The sequence below is a fragment of the Malurus melanocephalus genome, unplaced genomic scaffold (genome assembly GCF_030028575.1).
Source record: "Malurus melanocephalus ecotype Western Australia unplaced genomic scaffold, MMel_1.1 scaffold_8, whole genome shotgun sequence".
Taxonomy (NCBI): domain Eukaryota; kingdom Metazoa; phylum Chordata; class Aves; order Passeriformes; family Maluridae; genus Malurus; species Malurus melanocephalus.
The window spans coordinates 4,155,165-4,177,697 of record NW_026623240.1 but is presented as its reverse complement, the minus strand read 5'-3'; the positions used below and the strand labels follow the sequence as shown (position 1 = coordinate 4,177,697).

Below are 22,533 nucleotides of genomic sequence, written 5' to 3'. Positions count from 1 at the left end.
ACTGCTTGGCCACTTTTTGGCACAAAATCTCTGATTAATGTCAAGATATTTTGAAATGCATGACACTTTATCAAATATTTAAAAAGCACCAAGGGAAGGCAGAAAAAGATTCCCCACTGCGACATTTACATCCTTAGAGCCTGATAACCTGGCTCAGGTTTAAATGATGGTGCATGGGAATGGAAGAGACAAAGGGGAAACATTAGGATTACCCTTTGGACAGCACGGTCATAAAGAGAAAAAAAAAATCCAACCCCTTTGTTTGGCTGGCTGAAGAACTTCCTTTGGGACACGCTCTTTTCACATCCAACATATTCATCTGTCATTTCTCTCTTCCCCAGGATACCTCGTGTCACCACAACGTACAGGGCACCCACAAGTATCAGGTGTACTCTGGTAGCTGCCTGGAGATTCTCCCCTCCTTAGCACCGAGATCCCGTGTGAGATTTGCTSAAGGGACCCTGTGGGTGTCAGTACTTGCGTTTCCTCCCTTATGACTGCACGAGAAAGCATGCAGGTTTCCAAAGCAGACCCAGGCGTGCACTTGGTTAACACTGTTTGCTTTCCTGCAGACAACACTGCCTCAGTCCCCTCACTCACTTCCTACTGCACCTCAGCAACATGCCACAAGTGATTCAGGAAAGGTGGGGGAGATGTCTAGGAAGCTGATAACACGTCCAGACTATTTGTCGGTCTCTGGAGAGTTCCCACTACTGCCTCTGTTTGGGAATTTCTCCCATCCTTAGTTTACAAATGACTTAACAAGAAGCATGTGAATACAATGCTGTGTGCTTCACTCTGTGGTGATTAAAAAAAAAAAAAACCTATGACTCAGTGGGTAAACATGTTGAGGAATCTGCTACAAAAATTATATTTGCCTTAACTGAATACCACAGTGAATATTCATGCCACTAAAACGAAATAAGATGGTTATTGTTCCAAGGAAAACTGCCCCAAGGGCAGATAAAGTATAAATGCCAGTCTTCCAGGAAAAAATAGCTTCCCTTATTCATGGGCATACTCCAGGAATAGCTGTCCTTCAACCCCTTCTATCACCCTTTTCTTTTGAATTTTGCTAGTAAGTGGCCTCCAAAAGAGGAGAAAACAGAAAGGAGAAACAAATAAATGTTAAGATGTAAACAAAGAGAATTAACTCCCCCATACTTTATATTTCTTTTGTAGATTTAACTTTTTTGAAAGCATCTCAGCCTTTAGTTTTTGTGGTCCAGAGGCTTCCYAGGATCTGGCCTTTTTCAAAACTCCTCTCCCATTCTCACCACATTGAAAATCGTGGTCTTAGAAGGAAGATGGGACCTGAATTTGCAGGAGACAACTTTTGTGGCTGCACTACTCTCTTCTGTCATTCAAGTTTCCCAGGCAGTCATTGCCCTTGAATGTTCCCATCAGAGGAAGCTTTTCCAAAGCTGGTACCTGGTATCTGAAATGGATTCCAGCACAGCTGTGCCCAGCAGCAGCACTGTGACATGGCCAGGACAGTGAGCACACTCCACTGTCCSCTGCTCAGCCAGGGTACAGAAAGCTTCCCTGCCACACAAGGTACCCAGTTTGTGAGCCCACTGAATTTTCTTCAGTCCCCCCAATACCTTGCACCACTGAAAGTAGAAGACTGAGGAAGGAAAAAAACATGTAAATCAAGGAAGCAAGAGAAAAGAAGACAGGRGGGAACAGTGTAAAGACAACAGAGGTGCTTGAAATATTGAGAATTAGCTGGGTTTCATAAAATTTTCACACAGATATGTTAAATCACTAAAGCTAAGGGTTAGCCATTATAATGGTCTTCTGCTAGCCCATAGGACTAACTTACTTCAGAGTTATGTGCTTCCAACAARCCCTACATCCACCTTAAATACCATCTGCAAGGACATAATAAAAATTCACAATGCAAAAAATTTGTAAACAAGGGTTAGTAGCACAGTGGTACAGTAGATTGTCAATAAAAACAATAAAAGTGTGGATACAGATTCRTCTACCTTGTGTGTAACATTATTGCCAGTTACAAGGGAGGAACTCTGTAAACTCATAATTCTGAAGCTTTGTTAATAAGCACAGAGCAACAGGTGAGGGACCCATCTACTTTCTCCAGTTCTGTGTTGGCTATTGGGATCAGCATGTGGTCCTTCAGTTTTTCAAATACCTGTTCAGGAAAGAAAACATAAGCGAAAATCATTACACTTTACACCTCTGCTTTCCCTTTTCTCTGTGTATTTACAGAATGAACAGAAATGGATTGGTCAGCATGCCATCGTTGTGAATCAACACGAACACTTACAGTGCACATGGCATTCTGGCTGTGCGACTCACACACATCACACTGCAGCAAGAGAGCTGCTGCTACACCCACTAATGTGGAGAGCACCAGAGACCGAGTGTCACCAGCAGTGAGCAAAGAGCAGAGCCCAGGCCTCCCAGCTTTTGCCCTCTGCTGTTTCCATGGTGGGACACAACAGCCCATTGTGAACAGCACCCAATCAACCCCCAGTGAGGTGGGCATGCCAGAGGGGCTGCCAGGACCCCAGGCTCACCTTGGCACTCTCTGGGTACTCCTCAGGGGCTCGGTGCAGCAGGACRTGCCCTTTGCTGGGAATGTTTAGGTAGAGGCAGTTGGCTGCGGCATCGTCAGGCACTGTCAGCTTGTCGTAGCGGTGGTCGCTCATCTGTTGCATGGTCTGCCAGGAGACAAAGTGCAGCTATTCAGGTTAAACATGTTAGCAGTGCCAAACAAATGGGAGGACAGAATGTTCAAAAATAGCTAATTGTGATTGCTGAGGCAGTCAAGGGACATTTTGCTATGCAGCAAATATCTCCTTTTATCTCTTCCCTTTAAGAGAATCTACTATTCTAATATCTATTCCCTTTAAGGGAGAATCTACTAAACATAACTGGAAAGAGCAGTAGAAAAACCTTTGTGCAATGGTTCCTGCAAGGAGCAGGATTAAACAGGGCACTCAGTAAGATCCTCTTTGAGATCTTTTCCTCAAGGATTGCACACTGAGTATGCAAAACACTCCTGACACCGAATGAGGCTATAGGTGCTCAGCACCTTCAAAAAAGCAACCATTGTTCAATATTTATATAACGAGCGTGAACTAACCCAAACAGGACAGGAACAGTTCCCAGCTTGGATATCAGCCCAATCTTAATTCTTTTCAAGGACCTCCGTTCTGCTTTGCAAGCAGTTACTCTTTCACTAAGCACCTGTGCTGGGGAGTGAGCGGGCAYGTCTGCGCTAATCCTCGTTCCCAAGGGCACAGCACAATAACCCCTTGCAACACAAGAGCTGCTGGGCTTCAGAGGTTTGCCTCATAAATATAAGGCTCATACACAAATGGAGATCCTGGCTGGCTGGAATGTCAGAGTCTCAGGACACGACAAGCATGCAATGCCGTGTTTTGGATCAGATCCTTTTTAGCAAGGATGGGAAAAGCCTGAAGACAAGATTCCTGACTCCCCATTGCAGTGTTCCAGCTTTACATCAGCTTCAGCCTCACAGAGACCAAGAATAACAGAACTGAACAAGGCTCAAAGTCCAAAACTTTGGCCCTACGGAAAGCCTAAGCAAATGCAAGTGTTTGTTTCTGTTTCTCCCGCAGCCCAACAATGCTCCCCCATACATGGCAAAGATGCAAACAGAAAGAGAAGGCTTTTTTTTTCCAGTTTAAAATATTCACACTATTATCATTAGAAAAACCTGGTCTTTGCTAACAACATTTTTCAGCTAGATTCCCTTCTCAGGGAAAATCCAGAGATGTACATCACATAGCAGAAAGCAGACTTAATTTTAGGCACAGTTAAGTTTGTCATAAAGTTGCTTGCAAGGTCATTCWTACTTCTCATTCATAAAAAAAATACTACATGTAGCTGATTTACAACATACTGGGAAGCAACAAAGAACTGGCGCCTGCCCACACCTATGGGAAATAATTCCTTTATAGGTTTGAATGTATTTTTCAAGTTCTAGCCTGAGTCATCCACATCCCGTAGAGAACATGAAACTCACAACAAAGAATGCCATGCATTCTTGAGGAAGTGCTATCAGATTGTCATTTCTTGTTCCTTCTCATGTTATGAAACTCTCCCAAGTTCCCAAGGACACATSCACCTCCATAAAAGGTTAATATGTTTTTCTGGGCAAAAAACCTTGCACCTTYACTTCACCAGATGTAATTTTGTATTTTCATGTGCTTAGCAGAGTCAATTTTCTTTTTTTAGATTTTGTTTCTGTTATGTTGCCAAGATGTGTTTTATTCTACTTTCCTTGATGTTGCAGACATCCAGCAGCTGGAGACATGTCTGCACCTAGAGTGGCTCTTCTACCTAGTAAGCAGAGTCAGCAGACACATCCTCTACCTGCAGCTTCCCTTTTCCTTCCTAAATAATGTTTCTAAGTCTTGACTAAGCAAACATTTATTCCATCTGCACTAAAATACATGTATCAGTAGGAAAAAAAGCCACTATGCCTGGATTTCACTAAGCTCCCAAACAGTTGTTCTTTCTCCACTCCTTGATGGAAACAGAATTCTGATAGTGTAAGTTTTCTGTAGGAACAGCTCATTCATCAGAAATATATTGTGAACCTCTGGGAAACACTTCCATATGAAATCATGAAAGAATTCTTAAGCAGAAGGGTATAGACAAGTCTCCCATTCATTTGCTGCTGCAAAATGCTGAAGTGAGAACTGCAGCAGCAAGCARAAATGAAGGACAAGTGGCAGGACTCTGGTGCCTCAAGGACCAGCATCGGGGAGCCTGGGAGATGATGGCAAGGGCAAGTTAAGAGGACTGTTTTCAATATTAAAAAGCACRCAAATGGTGGCTGAAATAGTTCAGAAACAAATGAGAAAACCTGAGAGAGAAAGTGAGACAAAGCAACACAGGAGTTGAGGACACAGCTGTGACAGTGGGACTGGGACCTCAGCTAGATGGAACAACAGCACAAGAAAGCTTTTACTAGTAACTGGAGGTTGACAACACAAGATTACTCTCTTCCTCAGCTCTTAAGATAAAAAGGAAATCATATTTGCAAGCTCTCATCGCTGTTGTAACTATGCCTGCCTGTTGATGTAAAATCTCAAAAACCACTTAGTTGAGGGAGTGCCCAGGCAATAACGCCCCAAATCTGCCCCACAGGGAGGCTCTGGATGCAGCAGAAATGCACCAATATGACACAATCAGGGTACTTTACAGACCCATGTGGTTTTCTGTATTTCTATTATGTGAAGTCATTAAGTACATGTGCCCGGCCAGATTGACTCCAGCGCAGAGAAAAGGAGATAAAAGCAAGGTCCTTTGATTGTATTTTCTATCAGATACTTTCCAAAATATGATGCATTTATAGAGGGCTGGCTTTCTGTCCACAAACATTGTACAAGCAGCTGCGTTAAGAGCCAGGCATTTCCCGCGTGCCTAGTTTTTCTGGGAATTTTCTTCAGCCTAAAGAGGGTAATTTTCACTGCACATTCTCTCAGCCCTTAGTCATGCTTTCCTTATGTTGAAGTCATTCACATAGCCTAAAATGCCTTTTCTATAGTTTTTTTTTTTACAGTGTGTCCTCAGACAACTGAGGTAATGGATAAGCTAAATAATCCTAACTATGAAGCAGCATTATGCACGAAGGAAAAATGTGTACGCATTTCGGGGCTATTATCACCGACAGAGCTACGATGACTGCATGCACTTTTAAACCAGGCCAAGCCTAGCTATAAATTTTCCCCCTCCATGAGGAAGGCCCCAGTCTGAGCCCTGCTGCCTACTCATTCTGGGACCTACTCACATCCACATTGCTGCAGGACACAGAGCGACCACACCTGCAAGGCACATTTCTGTGTCCAACTCCCCRCAAGCAAAACCAAACATACACTGAATGTTTCTTTTGCTAACAGGGCACTGAACACCACACTTAAAACTGCCTGTGTGATGTTGACAGAGAAGCAGAAGCCCAGCTTTTCARGGTTTGATGTTTGTATTGATTAGCCCCTGTTCTTCTGGCCCCCAGCATTTAAAAGAAAAATCGAATGTAAGCTCAAGTTGAATGTGTGTAACCCTACACCCAGGAGATCATTCTCTCACCAGCTTTCAGCTATCCTTTCTTAAATCCTTCAAGTCAAAGCATTCTTAAAAGAAAACTAGTTACTTCAAACTACTTAAGATTTATTTTTTCTAYCCCATCTCTTCTTTCTTTCCAGACACATTAAACTTTGGCCTACTTTACGCTGATGCTTAAGCAACATTTGGCGTGGGATCCAAGAGAATGACAGGTGTGAGAAAAGATAACGGTACATCAAGGTTTCGCCTACCATGACAAAAATGGAAGTATTTTTGTAGTGCAGGGCAACCAAAGCAGATGAGAGGAGTAACTCAGCAATTGGCCCCAGGCTKCATGGGAGTTTGGAAGGACAACACGTTTCTTTTTTGCTCGGAGGAAAGGTCTGGGAACCACCTCGGGGCCATGCCCTTACACACCAAAGGCAAAAGATGAGGACAGGCACCTGRCCAGTCCATTGCCATCTGGAGGGACAGCTGAGAAAGGTAAATCAGTGCTTGCTACCTGGAAAATACTGCTGATTACCAAATGTGCTTTTAAATAATTCTTGCAGCATCTGGGAAAGCTTTTTTTTCAGTGCTGCATGGTGGGGTGTYCCCAGCCTCAGGTGAGAGGTGATTACACCCACCTTTGCATCCCAAGATAGGGACTGCAGGTGACCAAGATTTGGTGCAYRGTTTCCAGGAGCCCCAACTCACCARCTGTCATACAGAGTGATACCAGCTCAGCTCTGTCCCAGACCGGAGTCTGCCAGTTTGCTTTTGAACAGGTAGCAAGGTACCTAGAGAGTTCAGACAGCCACTAAGCAAGGAAACRATTCCTTCCTTTTTTTGAACTTGCTCCTTTAGAACGTACGTACTTTTAGAGCTCCCCCGGTTCTTGCACTGGAAGAGACAGTGAACAACTGATCCCCAGTCACCTTTACATATAATTCCTGACTTTTTAGGCATCTATAATCCCATTTTAGTTATCTTTTTTCCAGGTTACAATCATAGCTTGCTTGGTTTGTGTCCTTAGGCAAGCTGTCCAGGCATTTGTCAGTCCTTACAGAACTTTTCTGAATCTTTCCAGCTCTACTTTACCTTTTGTGAAATGAAGGGACTGTGTATGCAAAGTGCACACAAAAGCCAGCATGCAGATGTACCACAGCTTTATCAGTGGTGTAATGACATCCTCCACTTGGTTTTCAGCCAAACTAGAAATTTCAACAAGCCCAGGATCTCATTTCTGCAGTAACAATCAGTCAGAGCACATTATTTCATRTGTGATGTTCAGAATAACATCAAAATAACATCAAGAATTGTCATTCCCTCTGTCCCTGATGCACATCACCTTACACTTAAACTRAAATTCATTTACTGTTTTATTGCCCTGCCTTCCTTTAAGTTCCTTCCTCATTTCTTCATATTTGGAGAAACAATTGGCACTGGAGAGAGAGAGAGCAGCATCCTGTGGGTTCAACACAAGGAAGTGCAGGACAGAGTGGGGATGGTGAGCTATGCCACAGTGCACAGTGCTCATGCAGGGACTCTGCAGCTTCTCAGAGTTTCCTAGAAACACAGCAGTGGCCATGAAACACTTGGCTAGGCTAGGCTGACCAGAGGGGACACAAGAGCAGAGCTGGAAAAGCCAGCAGCCTTGCTGGAATGTCGAGATCTCTCAGAATTGTCCCCCCTGACATGCAGGAGAGACAACAGCGTAGCMGACTCAGTAGGAAGGGGACACCACAGCCACTTTGAGCAGCATAAATCAATRGGGAATGATCTAAGCCTTCTTGTCAGGTACCCTAAAGTCTGATAGAGATACAGAGTCGGACAGCACACACCTAGAGGTGCAGGCTCCAGCCAAGCTGTGTTTGCAGGCAGCAGAGCCYGGCTCTGCCATGGTCAGCACGCTGATCTCTTAGTCYATGCACAGCCAGACTTGCTTTAATTTCCGCCTGCCACCCACGGTCTCAGCAGCTGGGCTTCGGGCTTTGCCTCCCTGCTGCACCCTCTCAGTCATATTTTCCAGAAGGAAGAGTTCTTTTACGTGACCTCTCCCACCCTGCTCATCGGCTTTTCCTGGCGCAGGGCACCTTTTGCATCACCGCAGATGTGATGGGCACCGAGTGCCATTCGTGTGCAACCTGCACTGCTGTGCCCCTCTGAGCCACCTTCCTCAGGCCACACTGTCACCTGCCTGCCAGCTCTGCCAAGGACCACTGCAAAGGGAAACCACGACCTGAGAAGGCGAAAAGGAAGTGGATTACATGGGCTGTTGTTTTCTGTCGAGCAGGCGAGAGCACGAACATCCTGTCTTTTGGAACAGGAGCCCGGCGAGAGAATAGTCAAAGGGAAAAAAAGAAGCAAAGGAATAGAAACATGAGTCCCCATTTACGCAAGGCAAATGACATCTTCTCAGTCAGCCTCTGACCCAGCTCCTGTGGCTGACAGCCTTACTGGTGAGCAAAAACATGTATTGAAAGGGACACTTTCCTCACCCTTTAAAAACAAACAAATCCCTAAAACTGATTAATACMGCAATCTCTAGTCTATAAATGTGTACTTTTGAGTCTTTATCTTCCAAAAGACTGGATTCTTCCACATGCTGCAAACTGAACAGCACTAACACTCAGRTAARTGCAGAGTCTATCACAWCATCAAAAATTAACTAAAACACAAYTAGTTGATTTTTTAWGGTAGGAGGTCATCTGGCRCTCAGTGAAGACCTACATCCACTGAGATGATGTGTACCCCTAATTCACAAAGTAATGAAGAATCAGAAGGATATAAAGGGAAGTACATAGAATTGTATAAATTGATTAATTTTCCTATCTACAAATTTGAGAGAAGCACTCTCATTTTTTAATGTTTAGCTTTAAGGGGAAAGTTATGAAAGGCTCTTTGTATTTCACTAACCATTCTTTGTTCCTGCTTTACAAAAAAATCAGCATTCATCTGCACTTTCTGCTAATTCCCTACCTGATGTCATCTTCTTTAGGTTATTAATATTAGTAATGATTTCCACAGCAACCCATTGTGATAGCATAAATAGAGGATTATGACTTCATGTGGGGAATAAGCAGAGGCACAAATGATGAATTCTTAAGGAAGAAGAGATAATGTTTTCATGCAAACCTGTGCATTGCTAGAAAAGGCAGACGCTAACAGACAACAGGAACAGCAAAAGCAGCCGAGCCCTTTCCTGCAGCAGTGGTACAGGCTGTTTTCTAAGAACACCAGAGGGATGGAGTTTTCCCTTAGGTGTCTGTTCTGAAGGCATTTCTGTGACAGAGCTGGGAACCCCTCAGCTTTATCCAGGCACTATAACCCTGCTGTCATGCAGGGAAACAGGACTCAGCTCTTCAAAGCTGGCACATTGCAGAGACTTCAGTTACACAAGATGGAGTAAGAACAAAAGGCATTTAATCAAAGGAATGGGGGCAACTGCCAATGCAAGAACAACTCCTTGTGCTGAAGTCTTTAAAAGCTCTGCTCTGATCATAGCTTGGATACAGACCAAGGGCCCAGTTACCCAAAAGAGACTCCTTTCCATTTGATCCTTAAGATGTGGTTTTGATAAGCCTCCCTTGACCRCTGTCAAAACAGCTGCATTAGCAATAGGGTCCTCCAGGGAATAATTTAGGGAATGAGTGAGCAGCTCCACTCCCAGCAGAATATACTGAATGAGAGAATCCAGAACAAGGCAGAACAATTATGCCTAAGCTTTTATTGAAAGCAGGAGGAAAAAGGAAAGAATTTGCTAAAAGTCATGGCACTGCCCAATACACTCCTGACMATAAAGAAATCCCATCGAGTGAGGAGGCTGGACTCCAGGATTCCAAAGACCAGCACTGAAGTGCAGATGTCACCACTGCTCTGGCTCCTGAGGGGACAAGTCTGTGAGGGGACACGAGGGGTTACAAGATCAGCTGCATGACCTGGCCATGCCACTCAGTGCTGACATCTGCCATGGCCACACTGCCTCTGTAATTAATATCCACTCCTCTCTAATGAGCAGCTGAAACCCCAGATGTTTCACAGGCCACTCCATTCATTATTCCAGATCTTASAGGGACTATGCCAGACTCAGCTGCCTGCAGGATTAGGCTCAGGCCATATGGTGGGATGAGTGCCCTCCCTGTTGCAGCCCTCATCCCCAGCCACCATGCAGGGTTTCCTGCCTTCCTTCCAGGCCCTCTGCTCCCTTCCAAAACCCATCTRCAATCACCAGGCACCCTGAATCACCCCAGATCAGTGGGTTCTCACCAAGATTTTCTCTACCAGTCCTATAGGGAGAGCCTAGGGCTGGTCCTTTGGTGAATGCCTGGTACCAGAGCCTGCCCAGAGCACAGACTCATTTCTCAACAGAYGAGAGAACATCTTTATTAGCAGGAACTTGCTACAAATACAATCCATCCTGCTTGCAAGGGAATAGCTGAGCTTGTCAAAGCCAGGAACAGCATGTGCAACCCTCAGATCCTTTGGGGTTGCTACTGAGTTATCCAAAGGGTGGCAGAGATGGTTTGATCAAGGACTGTGTCCACAATCATCTGCTGCTGTCCAAGTCTTCACTCATCACAAAGTGGAGGGAAACTGCTCTGTATGAAACAACAGAAATGGCCACAAATGTGGCTTTTCTGGATTTAGTATTGAGCAAGAGAATAYAGAAAGGAGTGTGCAAGAGATGCTGTACCACAGTTCCCATCATCACCTTGCCTAGCTTTTGCCTTTGCTGCTGGAGCCTGAACTGTGTCCTGGGCCAGTTCCTGCTCTKCTGCTGTCCCAACAAGATCCAGGGCTGTGTCCCTTGTTGGGGAAAAGAGGTGCAGAGAGTTCACTGCAGCACTGCCACATCACCTCCCTGCACTKGGACTGGCACTGTCACAGCCCAAATCTGTCCTCATTCCCCCTCACAGTAAAGGTCAGCAGCTCTGATAGTGCAGGATCAGAGCCCAAAGGTGACATGTTCATAGGAAATCCTGATTGCACCAAGGGAATTGAAAAATAATCCCAGGCTTCATCGTCTCAAAAACCATGGCCAGTGTTCAAATATGGAATTACTTGCACGGAATTATAAACAGGTTTAACTACAAGAAGGAATTAATTGCATGCTGAAAACAGCAGAGGGAAGGTAAAGTTTCAGATGTGATAGTCACTAGAGGCCTCAGTACTTTCTGCACTTAATTTGTCTCTTTCTTTCACCAAGTTTCCTGAAGTACCACTTTTCAGCTCCAGTCCAAATAAATACATTACACTTGCCAGAACCTGAAGAGGATTTAATGGTTAAAATGTCATGTCTGATTTATTATCTGCTTCTAGCATGTGGTCTATTATCCTAAACTCTGTGGATTCATTTCCCAGCTTGCTTGCAGCGCTTTACGTTACACATACTGCACTAAACTCACGATCAATTGCACTTGGCCATATGCGAGCACCAGATGCAATTTCTTTTTCTATTTTTRAAGTATTGTAAGGATACATAAGTTGCACTAGTATGAACAATGAAGAAAAAATTCTGTTTCAAACAAGAYTGTTAGTAAGAAGATAAACCCTATTTTAAATGTAAAATGTTAGCATAGCATGATGTAGCAGTTCACTGCTAGCAGTTGCCTAACAAGACACGAAAACAACTCAATTACCAGAGATGGTTAAAGACAGCTTAATCATCTTGCTTGTATGATTGCACTTCCAGTCATGAAAAATGCCAACATTAAGGATGGGTTTAAAATAACAAGCTATCACAACAAAGGAGTGGCATGTTGGGCTGTGCCAGGCAGCAGACTCTGCAGAAGCTCAGGGGACTGTGCWGGGTAACAGCAGAACAGCCGACAGCACTGCTACAGCTCAGCTGATCCGCTGAAATCCAGGGAGCAGCTCTTAATTCCAAGTGTCAGTGCCTCAAAAATCCTCTTGCACGTGCATTTCCATAAGACTCCAACAAGGTGATTGCCAACTGAATTTCTTTTTGCTTTGGAGGCAAGTGAACAAATACAAATATATTGTCAAAAAGCAAAAATTCAAGTGTTAGGGGAAACTGGTGATCTGCAGCACTGTAAATGCCATCATTTCCAACACAGACAATGCACCCAGTTGTTTGCCAATAATTTCTCTGAAGAGATTTAGACTGCTGGAGAAACAGCCAGATCCAGATCCCTGGAAAACGTTCTGGGTAACTCCATATGTTGCTGTGACACGGCTGCCTGATGTAACCTGTCAGATCTCTAGGAGCATGAGAAGGGCACGTGCTATGGGACAAAATCCTGTTCCAGGCCAGAGTCCCTAAGGTCAGGTGGCATGGTGCAAACAAACATTACCCTCAGGCATATGCAAACTTACTGCTTAAAGTGCAGAGAAAAGCACTGAAAACTGACAGAGTTGATTTATTTTAAAAAATATATCCACCAACAATCAGAGACTGCCAAAGTATCTTGTTAGTTACCACGTTATTTTAAAACTGTATCTGCTTATTACCWTACCTTGATTAATGTTGTTGTTTACTTGATGGTTATTAGTTACCAGCAATATTTGATCAACTTAAACAAAAAAAAAAAAATTGTTACAATAGCTAAATTGATGCACTGCAACACGATTAGCTGAGCTGTGCAGAAGGGTTTAATCAAACTGACGAGTTCCCAGATTAGCCCTGGCTCAAGTTCAAATTGCAGCATTAAGCAAACAGTATTTTCCTCATGTTTATAAACACTCTATACAAATGTAGGGCTGGATACCTGSAAGCTTCATCAGGCTGCTGTTCATGATGCATTTTGAGTTTGAGCCTGAATATTTGGGACAGTGTAAATTTCACAGGGAAAGATGCAGGGCACTTTTCATCCCAGRCTAAATCAATCTCACAGCATCAGGAACATCAGACCTTCACAACTAAAACAATTTGTCATAAGCTTCCCAGGGAAGAAGTCATGGGTGAGAAGCTGGAAACGTGCTCCCAGAGCTTCACAAAGTGATTTCCAGTACAAGAATAACTTTGACAGCTTGTTCAAATGAATTGAATGAGCAAACTTAAAGCCACTCCAAACTACACGGGAAGGCAACGGAGCATCCTTTTGCTTAGGAGCACCCCCAAGCTCAGGTGTAGGTAGCAATCAGGCTGAGATCCTCTCACCTTAACTGCTGCCAGGCTGTAAGTCAGCAAAGACTACACTCTCTTGGCCTCCACAACTCAACCCATGTCCAACATGGGAGACAGAGATTTGAAATGTTCTTTTTGTCATAGCTAGGGACTGAGGCATTTTATATCCTGAACTATCACAAGTTAAAAAAAGAAAAAAAGCCCCAGTAAATCTCTGCTGAACACTGATAGTAAAAGCGATGCTGCTAGACAATGGAAGTCCTAAGATTATGCCCATGAGGAAAATGTTCAAGATCTGAAAAGCAAACGTGCAATGAAATATCACAGCACASCAGTCAGGACAAGAAATCTGTTAGACCTTCATCTTGCAAATATTTAAAGATGTTTTAAAGTAATAAATATCACTAGCTGACTAAAACCAAAGAGGTGTATGGGGCATRCAGTGTAGGTTCCTAAGATCTTTGAGGACTGGGGATGTTGCTTTTGGAGTTACACRCTATTTTTCCTGCAAATGTTCTGCYTGGCACAGATCTGGAGCAGTGCCTTGGGTACTGACAAYAATGTTGTTCTTAACAATAATTCATGCTTCAGAACCAGGGCAAGAGATACAAGTTGGGTTGCATAAGTTGCACTTAAACAGAGCAGATTTCAAAGAGCTTTCTCACTAGTACAGCAGAGACTCTACCACTTCTCATTTCTTATTAGGGACACACAGCTTCCTCCATGCATTAGTGATCATGTTGCATATCAAAGATGCTTCTGCAAAACCAAAGTGCAGCGTGTGTACTTAGGTCCTTATTTACTGGCACAAGAATCATTCAGYATAATCAGAAGCTGAAAATTCAGGAMTTGCTGCCATAACTAAGAAGTAAYKTTTGGTTAACCTTTTAAGCAAATCCTGATYAAAAAAGTCCCAAATGCCCTTTGCTGTTTCGGTGCCCAAAGTTTCTGCWGTAAAGTGTTGGAGCCTCAGCTGTGGTACCCTGCAGATGCAGAGATGCTGACCCCTCCAGGAACTATTTCCTGTAAGCATAATGAGATTCATGGCCTCAGTGCCTACATCTCTGATGAAGTTTAATTTGATAAATTTGCTCCAAACACACCCAGCAGGCAGGAAAGCCAAGAGCCCAGTGCAAACTGCAATAAACATTTCCCATTGAGGATGATGGTGACAGCACAACACTGACCTGCTACACAATGCATTACTGGTTTCATGTCTGCCAGTAAAGAGAGACTCAGATACACGAGGCCTCAGCCTGGTTCAAATCCACACCTCCCACTTCATAGGAAAATGTTCAGAGACTCAAACTATTGGCCAGAGACTCCTCTGTTCTTCCTGTTGAAGCCAAGCTGTTACAAGACCCACATGGGACCARACAGGAACACTGTGACCAGGAAGGCACTTAACTTTGCAGGCAGGTGATGAAGGGAGAGGGGTCCTGGACACACAGGAGACCCTAACATGTACTCATTGTTTCCTCTTGCATTGATCTGTATCTGTTTTAAAATTCCATCATCCTGATGCAGATATTAAAACAAAAAAATTCCAGAAAGAGAGCTGAGGTTAAGAAAATTCTCTGATGTGCTTTACCTTGAGGGCTTTCTGTGCAGCTTCACTTGATCCAATGGCAATCAAGTTTGGTCCAGCCATGCTGCAAAAGCTCTTCAGATGCAAAGAATCATGAACAGGGACTGTGGAGACAGCATAATCCTGTATGGGAGTAAAGAATAGTGCTGTGAATACTTTTAAAGTGTCCTAGTTCCATAATTATATTGACACATTCCATAATTAATTTTACTCTCTGCAAATTATCAACCCCAGGGCACAGTGTCAACTGTTTAAGTATGGCACTCTCCTCTGGACYCGCCTGTCTTGTCTGGAGACTGGCATAAAATCCAGAACATGTTTCAAATATTACTATTGTTGCAACTATAAAGAAATACATAAAAATGTTTAATTAAAGAATATGTACATAAAACCTCTCCAGGGACCGGCAATAGGAACACAGGGCTGATACATGARAACATGAAGAATGTGAGTGTTTATAAGCTCTCAAAAAATAACAGCCTCCCACTATCCAACTGATTTTTATGCAGCAATCTCACATTTCAGATCCAACTTCAGCATCTATCACTTTACAGCATGCTCAAACCTTTTCAGCAACTTGTACCTTTAGTATTTTTTAAAATTAGGTCTTAAGTACATGAGTACAACAAACATCTTGGAGAGTATAATTGTTTAGTTCAGTGAATGACAGCTTGTATTTCCTGTGGCATGAATGCATCTACAAACCTTAAATGTGTCAGCCAGAATTTCTGCACCACGTTGATTTGTCCGCCTGGAAAGACCTACGAAAAACTCTCTGCCTGGAATGAAAAAAGCAGACCAGCTTTAGAGAYGTTCTGAAGCAATCTTTCATGGATTTTAATTTTCTATATTTCTTTTCTCAATCTGAGCAGTTAAACTGAAAATTCAGCATAAAAGAATGCAACGTGCAATTGCAAGCTGATAATCTAAAGCAATTAATCTTTTTCCAGAAGACACATTTCACCAGAAGCGTAAATAGCTTCCTTTCCTAAATCTCTGCAGTGGTCACTGGGTCAGGAAAGACAGCAGCTGGGCTGGATTAGTRCACCACTGATTGACCATTTCCCTCTCCCTCTGAGATTTCCTCTGGTCTCAAAGCAGATCTGCAGTCACTGGCACCCTCCAGCACCAGAGAAAATCAGTGCAGGATCTGCACTGCCTTGGAAAGGYGTCCCTTCGTGGTCTGCCTCTTCTGAGACCCTTCCTTGCCCGTGGTGATGCAAGGCAAGCAGCCAGTGGACTGTGATGCTGATCAAAACAAACAGGCTCATTCAGCACGGGCGGGGAGCGACCCTGTGTGCAGCCAATGTGAGAAAAAGCCTAATGGGTTTAATGACATAAAAAACACAGGCAGTATCTTCATCTTTGAAGTCAACCATGCATGTAAGCTGTCTGGCTCATGACATCTGACAGGCAACTCCACCACTTTCTTGGTAACCTAAAAATGCTTTTTTTTTTTTTCATTTAATACATTGAACTAGTGACAATTGTCTGCATCAAGCTTTTACAAGTCCTGAAAATGAGTCTGGTGAACGTTAGCTGCTCGTTATAAGAAATATGAAACAACCCCAGACAGCTGACTACTGAAAGCATTTTTCTTACTGGCACTTAACAAGCTAAAATAAAATCTGTATGCACAGTGCTGTTCTTTGTAGTGTATGTACTGTTCTATTTATTCCATTTATTCAGGAATTAGGCAGGACATTGAGGGTTGCACTAAGAACTCATCTCTCAGCTACCTTTATGACATTTAGTAAACAACCCATTTAATAAACCATAGGAATGACATTTTATTTTKCTGGTATCAGACACCATGCAGTCTTTAAGGCAGTCAGAACATGTAAAYAGCAAATTCACTATCACTCTACCTGTAAACAAGACATCCCCACCATCCAAGGTTGCRTTTTCATCTGTCATCTCAACTATATTAAGGTTGAGACTTTCCAGTACTCTCTTCATGGCTTCAACCTGTTTAAAACAAAGTTATTAAGAACATATTGTACTGTTGAAATTTTTTTTAAAAACCTGCCAGAAATACATACGATTAATAAGAATTTAAGCCTTTCAATGATGCATGGCAGGATCCTTTGTGGCCCTGCCCACCATAGTTCCCCACCTCTCTTCAGCAGCCTCTGTGGTCTGAGTGGGATGGTTTGGCAAGTGGCAGAGATTAGGCTCTTGTCTTTGCACCTGAGCCATGCAGCATTCAGGGGGGACAGATGAGGGGTCCAAAGCCTCTGCACAGTAATATCCTCTTCCAAATCCCGTCCTTTGGATTTGGGATGGAAAAAGCACCAGCAGAGGAGTGAAGTTCATTCCTTCTGCTCTGCTCAGACACAAAGGTGGTTCTGCCAGCCATGGAGGTGGCAGCTCTACCAAAAGCTCCTCTTCAGTAGAAGAAAAAAGAAAATCCTCTCATGTTCAAGGGGAAACATTCAAGCTCCTAATGGTTTTGCAGTTTCACTAGACACCAGTTCACCTTGCATGTTTGAGCCACCTTGCTTCAAAAATCTTGGACAAGCACACTGTTAAAGTAGGTGCTTCTGTTGAAACCTGTGAAGATGGAGGCAGATCTTTGTGCCACCTGGAGAACTTTGATGGGTTGTGCTGCAACTCAGAACTGTATCCAGGGGCTTCCTGATACCAAGGGATTCATTTCATCCTCCCTACACAAACTCCCATCTAAGGCTTTGGCATACAGACTGGAGTGAGCCTGCAGCATGCCCTTTACAATTAACACTTCTTTTTTGCTCCTCTGTCTTTCACTTGATGCTAAAATGACTTCAGGCAGAAACCTGGCACTCAAGAGTCTCCAGGCTTAGTAGAAATGCTTCATCTTTCTTAGTCTTGTTGCCTTATCTCCAGCATTCTTTAAAATTACGTTTATAATGACAATTGCATCCATGTGATGTTTTAAAAATAAACAGGGAACAGCTGAGGTAATATTGGAAAACTGCTGCTGTACAAACATGACAACATTCCATAACATCTGTACACTGACAGCAGAATGATTCCTTTTGTCTGTGAAGCCCAGTGGGTCTTACACTGGGTCCACCCCAGTGCAGGTGTTACAAGCATAAGGGTCAAGAGACCCYGAAGAAGAAAGCAAATGTTTAATAAGGAGWAATAGAGATGCAGCATTATAAAGCAAGGCTCCATTCCAAGAACAGACTCAGTCTTTTGTGCCGACATGAGGCAGACAAGCAAACTCACAACAGGGACACCAGTCACAGGTGGTTAGAATAAATAAATAAAACCATCAGACAGGATTATTTAAGGCTGAAGGCCAAATCGCAAGAAAAACCAGGTTCACCCAGCCTGTTGCATGGTCACCTATCTCCAGTTAATCTAAAGCCTCCAGCAGCTTCCAGAACCAAAACACCGAGAAAGCCTTTTGAGATGTGCAGCTGAGCAGGTGCTCCCAACAGAAGCTGTCAGGGCTTGCAGAGGAAATGAAGCCAGTGGCTGTCCTTGCTATGCACCCACTGCCCACACAAYTCCTGCCCTCCTCCCCAACTTCAACTCCACAAGCAGAAGCATCAGCAGAGCTGTGGATGTTTTTGTGGTAGAGGACCACCATACCCACGTTCTGAGGGGAGACACAAAAGCTTCTCTGGACCACAGAACAACACCTGAGAGAGCAAAGATGTGTAAAATGTGAGCAGCCTGCAGACACTAAATGAAGGTGCCTCATGTGTTGCAAAGCTTCTCATGACCCATTGGGATCAGGAATGTGCAACAATTGTGATATGAGATGGGACTGGGCATGCATGGGCAGCAATCGCTGTGATGAGAGAAACTCACACCCGTCACCAAAATGGGTGTGAACTCTCTTTAGCAGGACAAACCTGCTTTGACCTGAGCACTGCAAACCGTGCTTGGTGCTGAGAAGAGACTCCACCACAGCAAGCAAGAGCTCCCCAGGGAGAGGCAGCCARGGAGGCAGCAGCACTTCACATCCCTGCCCCAGAAGGGCCAACTAATAACACTGCACTGGAGTACCAATTAAATAGAGTGCCTAGCTAATGAGGCTGGTGGAATGTAAATGCTGACTTTGGATTTGCCATTTGAGTCATATGGATGTTTTAATCACCAGCTGTTGATTACCATTTAACTACCAGACTACATCAGTGATGCCTTGAATTGTTTCTTTACTTAATTTACAGGGGTTGATGCAGCTGTAGCACAGACATTTAGGAAAGTTATCAGAACTAAAAGTTATCCAAAGTCACAGAAAACTAGTTTAATTTGCTTCATGGTGTCCAAGGCTTTAAAGATATTTGTAAGATCCTCCCGTTGTGTTCTTCTGACAGTTGGCTTCATTTTAGCTTATAAACCCAAATTTAAATAAATAAAATGAGGGTCAATTTTATAAAGCCCTTTATTYTCCTCACATTTTACTCTTCCGAAACAACTGATAGCCATTTTCTGAAGTGTGGTGTCTTAACACGTATTGGCGACATTTTCATTCATTATGAATGAAAGACTAATTCACAGAGCTAGCTTTGATGTATAAACAAATAACCACCTCCTGCTTTTTTTTTCCAGGAAAGAACTGAAAAATGGCAGATCGACAAAGTCCTCTGTGAAACCGCAGTTACCCAGGAGACACCAGTAAAATACATGAAATATTTGGACATGACTTGATTACAAGCATTTTCTCTATGAAGAAGACTTAYTGCTTTCTTTTTTTCATAAGCAGCCAAGAGGAAAAGTCACCTTCCCTCACTTCATCTCCTTTATTTGAAAACTAAAATCCCAGGTAGTCAGAATTGTKGCACACAAAGAGAGCACTCATCTGTATCCTTTCAGATTTCTGTATCTTATTATCTAAGGTCAGCTTAAGGCTTGTAACATGATATCGGGTTTTATTGTACATGTATCCATTAGTACATGGGTTGAGTGTTAAAGTTTGTATGCTTTGTGCAGTGATATTTTTCTAATAAGCACATTCCTGGTGTGAGACGGGATGTGTCTAATCCATAGCAAAGCTGATTGAGAGACAATGGGCTCCAGCCAGCTCAGCTCTGTTTCAAGGAAGGAGGACAATAACTGCGTTTGACATTTATAAAAATCTAATTTCCTCGTGTTTTAAAAATGGAGCTCATTACCCTTCGGACTGGTGCCTTCCACCAATTACTGTAACTGATGTGCGGGGACTTTTTCCTTCTCTATATTAGTACTTGATGCACTCTAAACATAGGCTGCTTCCTAAATTATTTACTGGTCTCCTGTGCACTAACCATATTAYGGGATTTATGTTATTGACAGTAAGAAGGAAATTATCTTCTCAAAAGACAGTGGAAACTGGGAAATGATTTTGCAAGCCACCATCTCACACCTGCCAAGAGCAAGGCAGCTTTTCCCCTGGGGTGCCAGGGCCGTGGGCAAGGCGCCACTCAGGCTCCCAAAAYGCCCCATGGGCAGGGGCACAGCTGGGGCTTGGCAGGAGCTGTGGATGGTACCAAATCAGGCATCTTCTAATGACTGCAAGGGCCCATCTGCCATTGTCTCCAAGCTCTGGGTGAAAAGGGGAAGATGTCTCCAGCCCTGTCTTAAATGAAAGGATGCAGAGAGATTCAGAGGGCAAAAGACCATGCAGTGACCCAGAGATGAAATGAGGTTCCTAAACCAGCAGAGCTCAGCTCCATGTGCTCTCACCTCAGCTCTCCAGAGACCAACTGCAGCTCTAACAAAAGGGCTCAGTCCAAGACACACTGCTGCACTGTCTCCTCACAGTTTACATCCACCACCCATTTCTCCAGCTTGTTAAATCACAAATACTGCATTTCAGACTTTACTTCATTGTGTTTTAAACAGTCATTCATAGCTGTGCAAAGCAAATGTCAGACTCAACATATGCAAAAGTTAAGACTATAATAATCTCAAAGGTGATTATTTCTGGAGCCAGTAGCTCTGAGTTCACAAAGTGCCACTGTCAATATATAATACATTTTTCAGCAAGGCTCAGARTACAGGCTATAAATAGAGATGGACAAATCCGGGGCCAGGAAAGGGTAGACTTTAGTTTTGCCAAACCAGATATCAGTATTGGTCACGATCCAGGTTCTTGCCTGTCTGAATSTGCTCTGTTTGGACACGAGGGAAGTCTGTCTCCTTTTGATGATAACCATTGCCCTTCTGGACTTGCACAGGCTTCAAAGGAAATGCTGTAATAGGTTTGAGGGGTTTTGAGAAGAAAAACCCACTACTGGTTGTTTTCTTGCTTTAAGTAGGTCAGATACACACCCTTGTGTGTATTGATCTCAGAAATTTGTGGGATGTGGGCTGTGGCAGAGTTTCCAACTCATGCTCCTGGTGTTGATACCAGAAAGGGCCCTCCCTGGCTCTTGAAAGGTCATCAGGAAAACAGCAGAAGAACAAGATGCTTCAGCACTGCTATTCGATGAAGGCCATGCAGTAAGAGTGAGTTAAGTGCAAGACAAGAAAGGTCAGCTGTGTCCTACAAACAGCACACCCTGGTAAGGACATCCTGTACCCGCCGTTCCCACTTCCACCAGCTGACAGACCACAGTTTGCTTTGGCAATCTCCCTTTTCACCCACACAGGGCCTTTGTGTCCCCCTGCCTCTTTGGAGAACGGGAGAAAAGGCAAAGACCAGCTGCAGCTTGGTCCCAAAGTGGATTGCCAGCTGCCCAGCAGCATGACATGGGTGGATATGCTGCTCCCAGGACACCCAGACAAATCACATCTGCACTGCTGAGCTCTGAGTAATTTGAGCATGACTTCACCCAACTGGGCTCAACATCACAACACCCAGAAAAAGCTTTTTGGGAGTTTCAGCTGATCATACCCTGCYACTCTCTGCCAACATGCAGGTCCAGGCCAGGCCCTTATCCAGATGGTAGGGCCGCTGCACAGTAGCATCAATCAGACTCATAGCAGCTCAGTGGCTGGGTCAGAATACCAACCAGTACACATCTTCAAGGCTGTGTCCTCAAGGTTCAACCATTTTTCATCAAACAAGGCCACAGGAGGAACAAGAAGGAACATGAAGGTAGTCCCAAGCTGTATCCTCAAGGAGAAGATAACTTGTTAGTTACCACACTAACTTCAAATCGCAGCTCTGAGACAGTTTCACCATTACYCAAAGCTTGCACCAAGCAGGTGCAGTTTCTGGCAGAGTTTTGGGGGCTTATGAACCAYGGAGTTCAGAAAAGGCCACAGAGATAATGAACCCATTTGTAAATGCCTACACCACTTGTTATGGATCCAAACCCACTTACCAYCCTACTACTGAAACTGTCCCAAGGGATGTGCCAATGTACGTGGTGTGAAGTGTCCATTGCCCCACTGGCCTGAGACTGGCGTGAGCACGGTACCACCAGGGAAGGGAARACATGGAAAAAGCTGGACCAGAGCAGCACAGAGAGGGACTGGCACATGTAGGAAAAGCAGAATGAGGCAGGTGGCCTCTAGGGTTTCTTGTCCTAGAAAAGCTTCTTGACCAAACCAGAGGGGAGCTCCAGTTTGACTGGTCCCAGCAATTCAAGCAGCAATCTYCTCTTCCAAGTTAAAACCATAATTAATCTGGCTGTTCTTTGAATACATTGTGTTTTAATATCCAAGCAGAACTGAAGTGCATGAGAACAACTTTACACAGCTCACCAGGAGTAAAACATGCCTTGGTTTCCCCTTCCTCTCTTCCAGCACTTAGCATTTAAAATGCAAGGACACTATTTCCCACAGAGCAGGAGCCAGCAACCAGCTCACTTGCCACAAAAAGTTGGGCTGAAATTTCAACCCACAGCAAGTGGAAATAATTTCAGTCAGGTTTAAAAAATTCACAGGG

General features: G+C 43.8%; 1 protein-coding gene across 1 annotated transcript in view; it reads right to left on the bottom strand.

Moving 5' to 3' along the window:
* Positions 1-324: 324 nt before the first annotated feature.
* DDAH1 (dimethylarginine dimethylaminohydrolase 1) overlaps positions 325-22,533 on the bottom strand; it is a 54,109-nt gene continuing 31,900 nt past the window's right edge. Inside the window, exons 2-6 of the mRNA XM_057374545.1 lie at positions 16,589-16,688; positions 15,426-15,499; positions 14,724-14,843; positions 2,544-2,687; positions 325-2,155 (exon numbers count right to left, since the gene is read on the bottom strand). Of these exons, the coding sequence (XP_057230528.1) occupies positions 2,039-2,155; positions 2,544-2,687; positions 14,724-14,843; positions 15,426-15,499; positions 16,589-16,688 (555 nt within the window). The 3' untranslated portion in view covers positions 325-2,038. The remainder of the gene's footprint in view (positions 2,156-2,543; positions 2,688-14,723; positions 14,844-15,425; positions 15,500-16,588; positions 16,689-22,533) is intronic.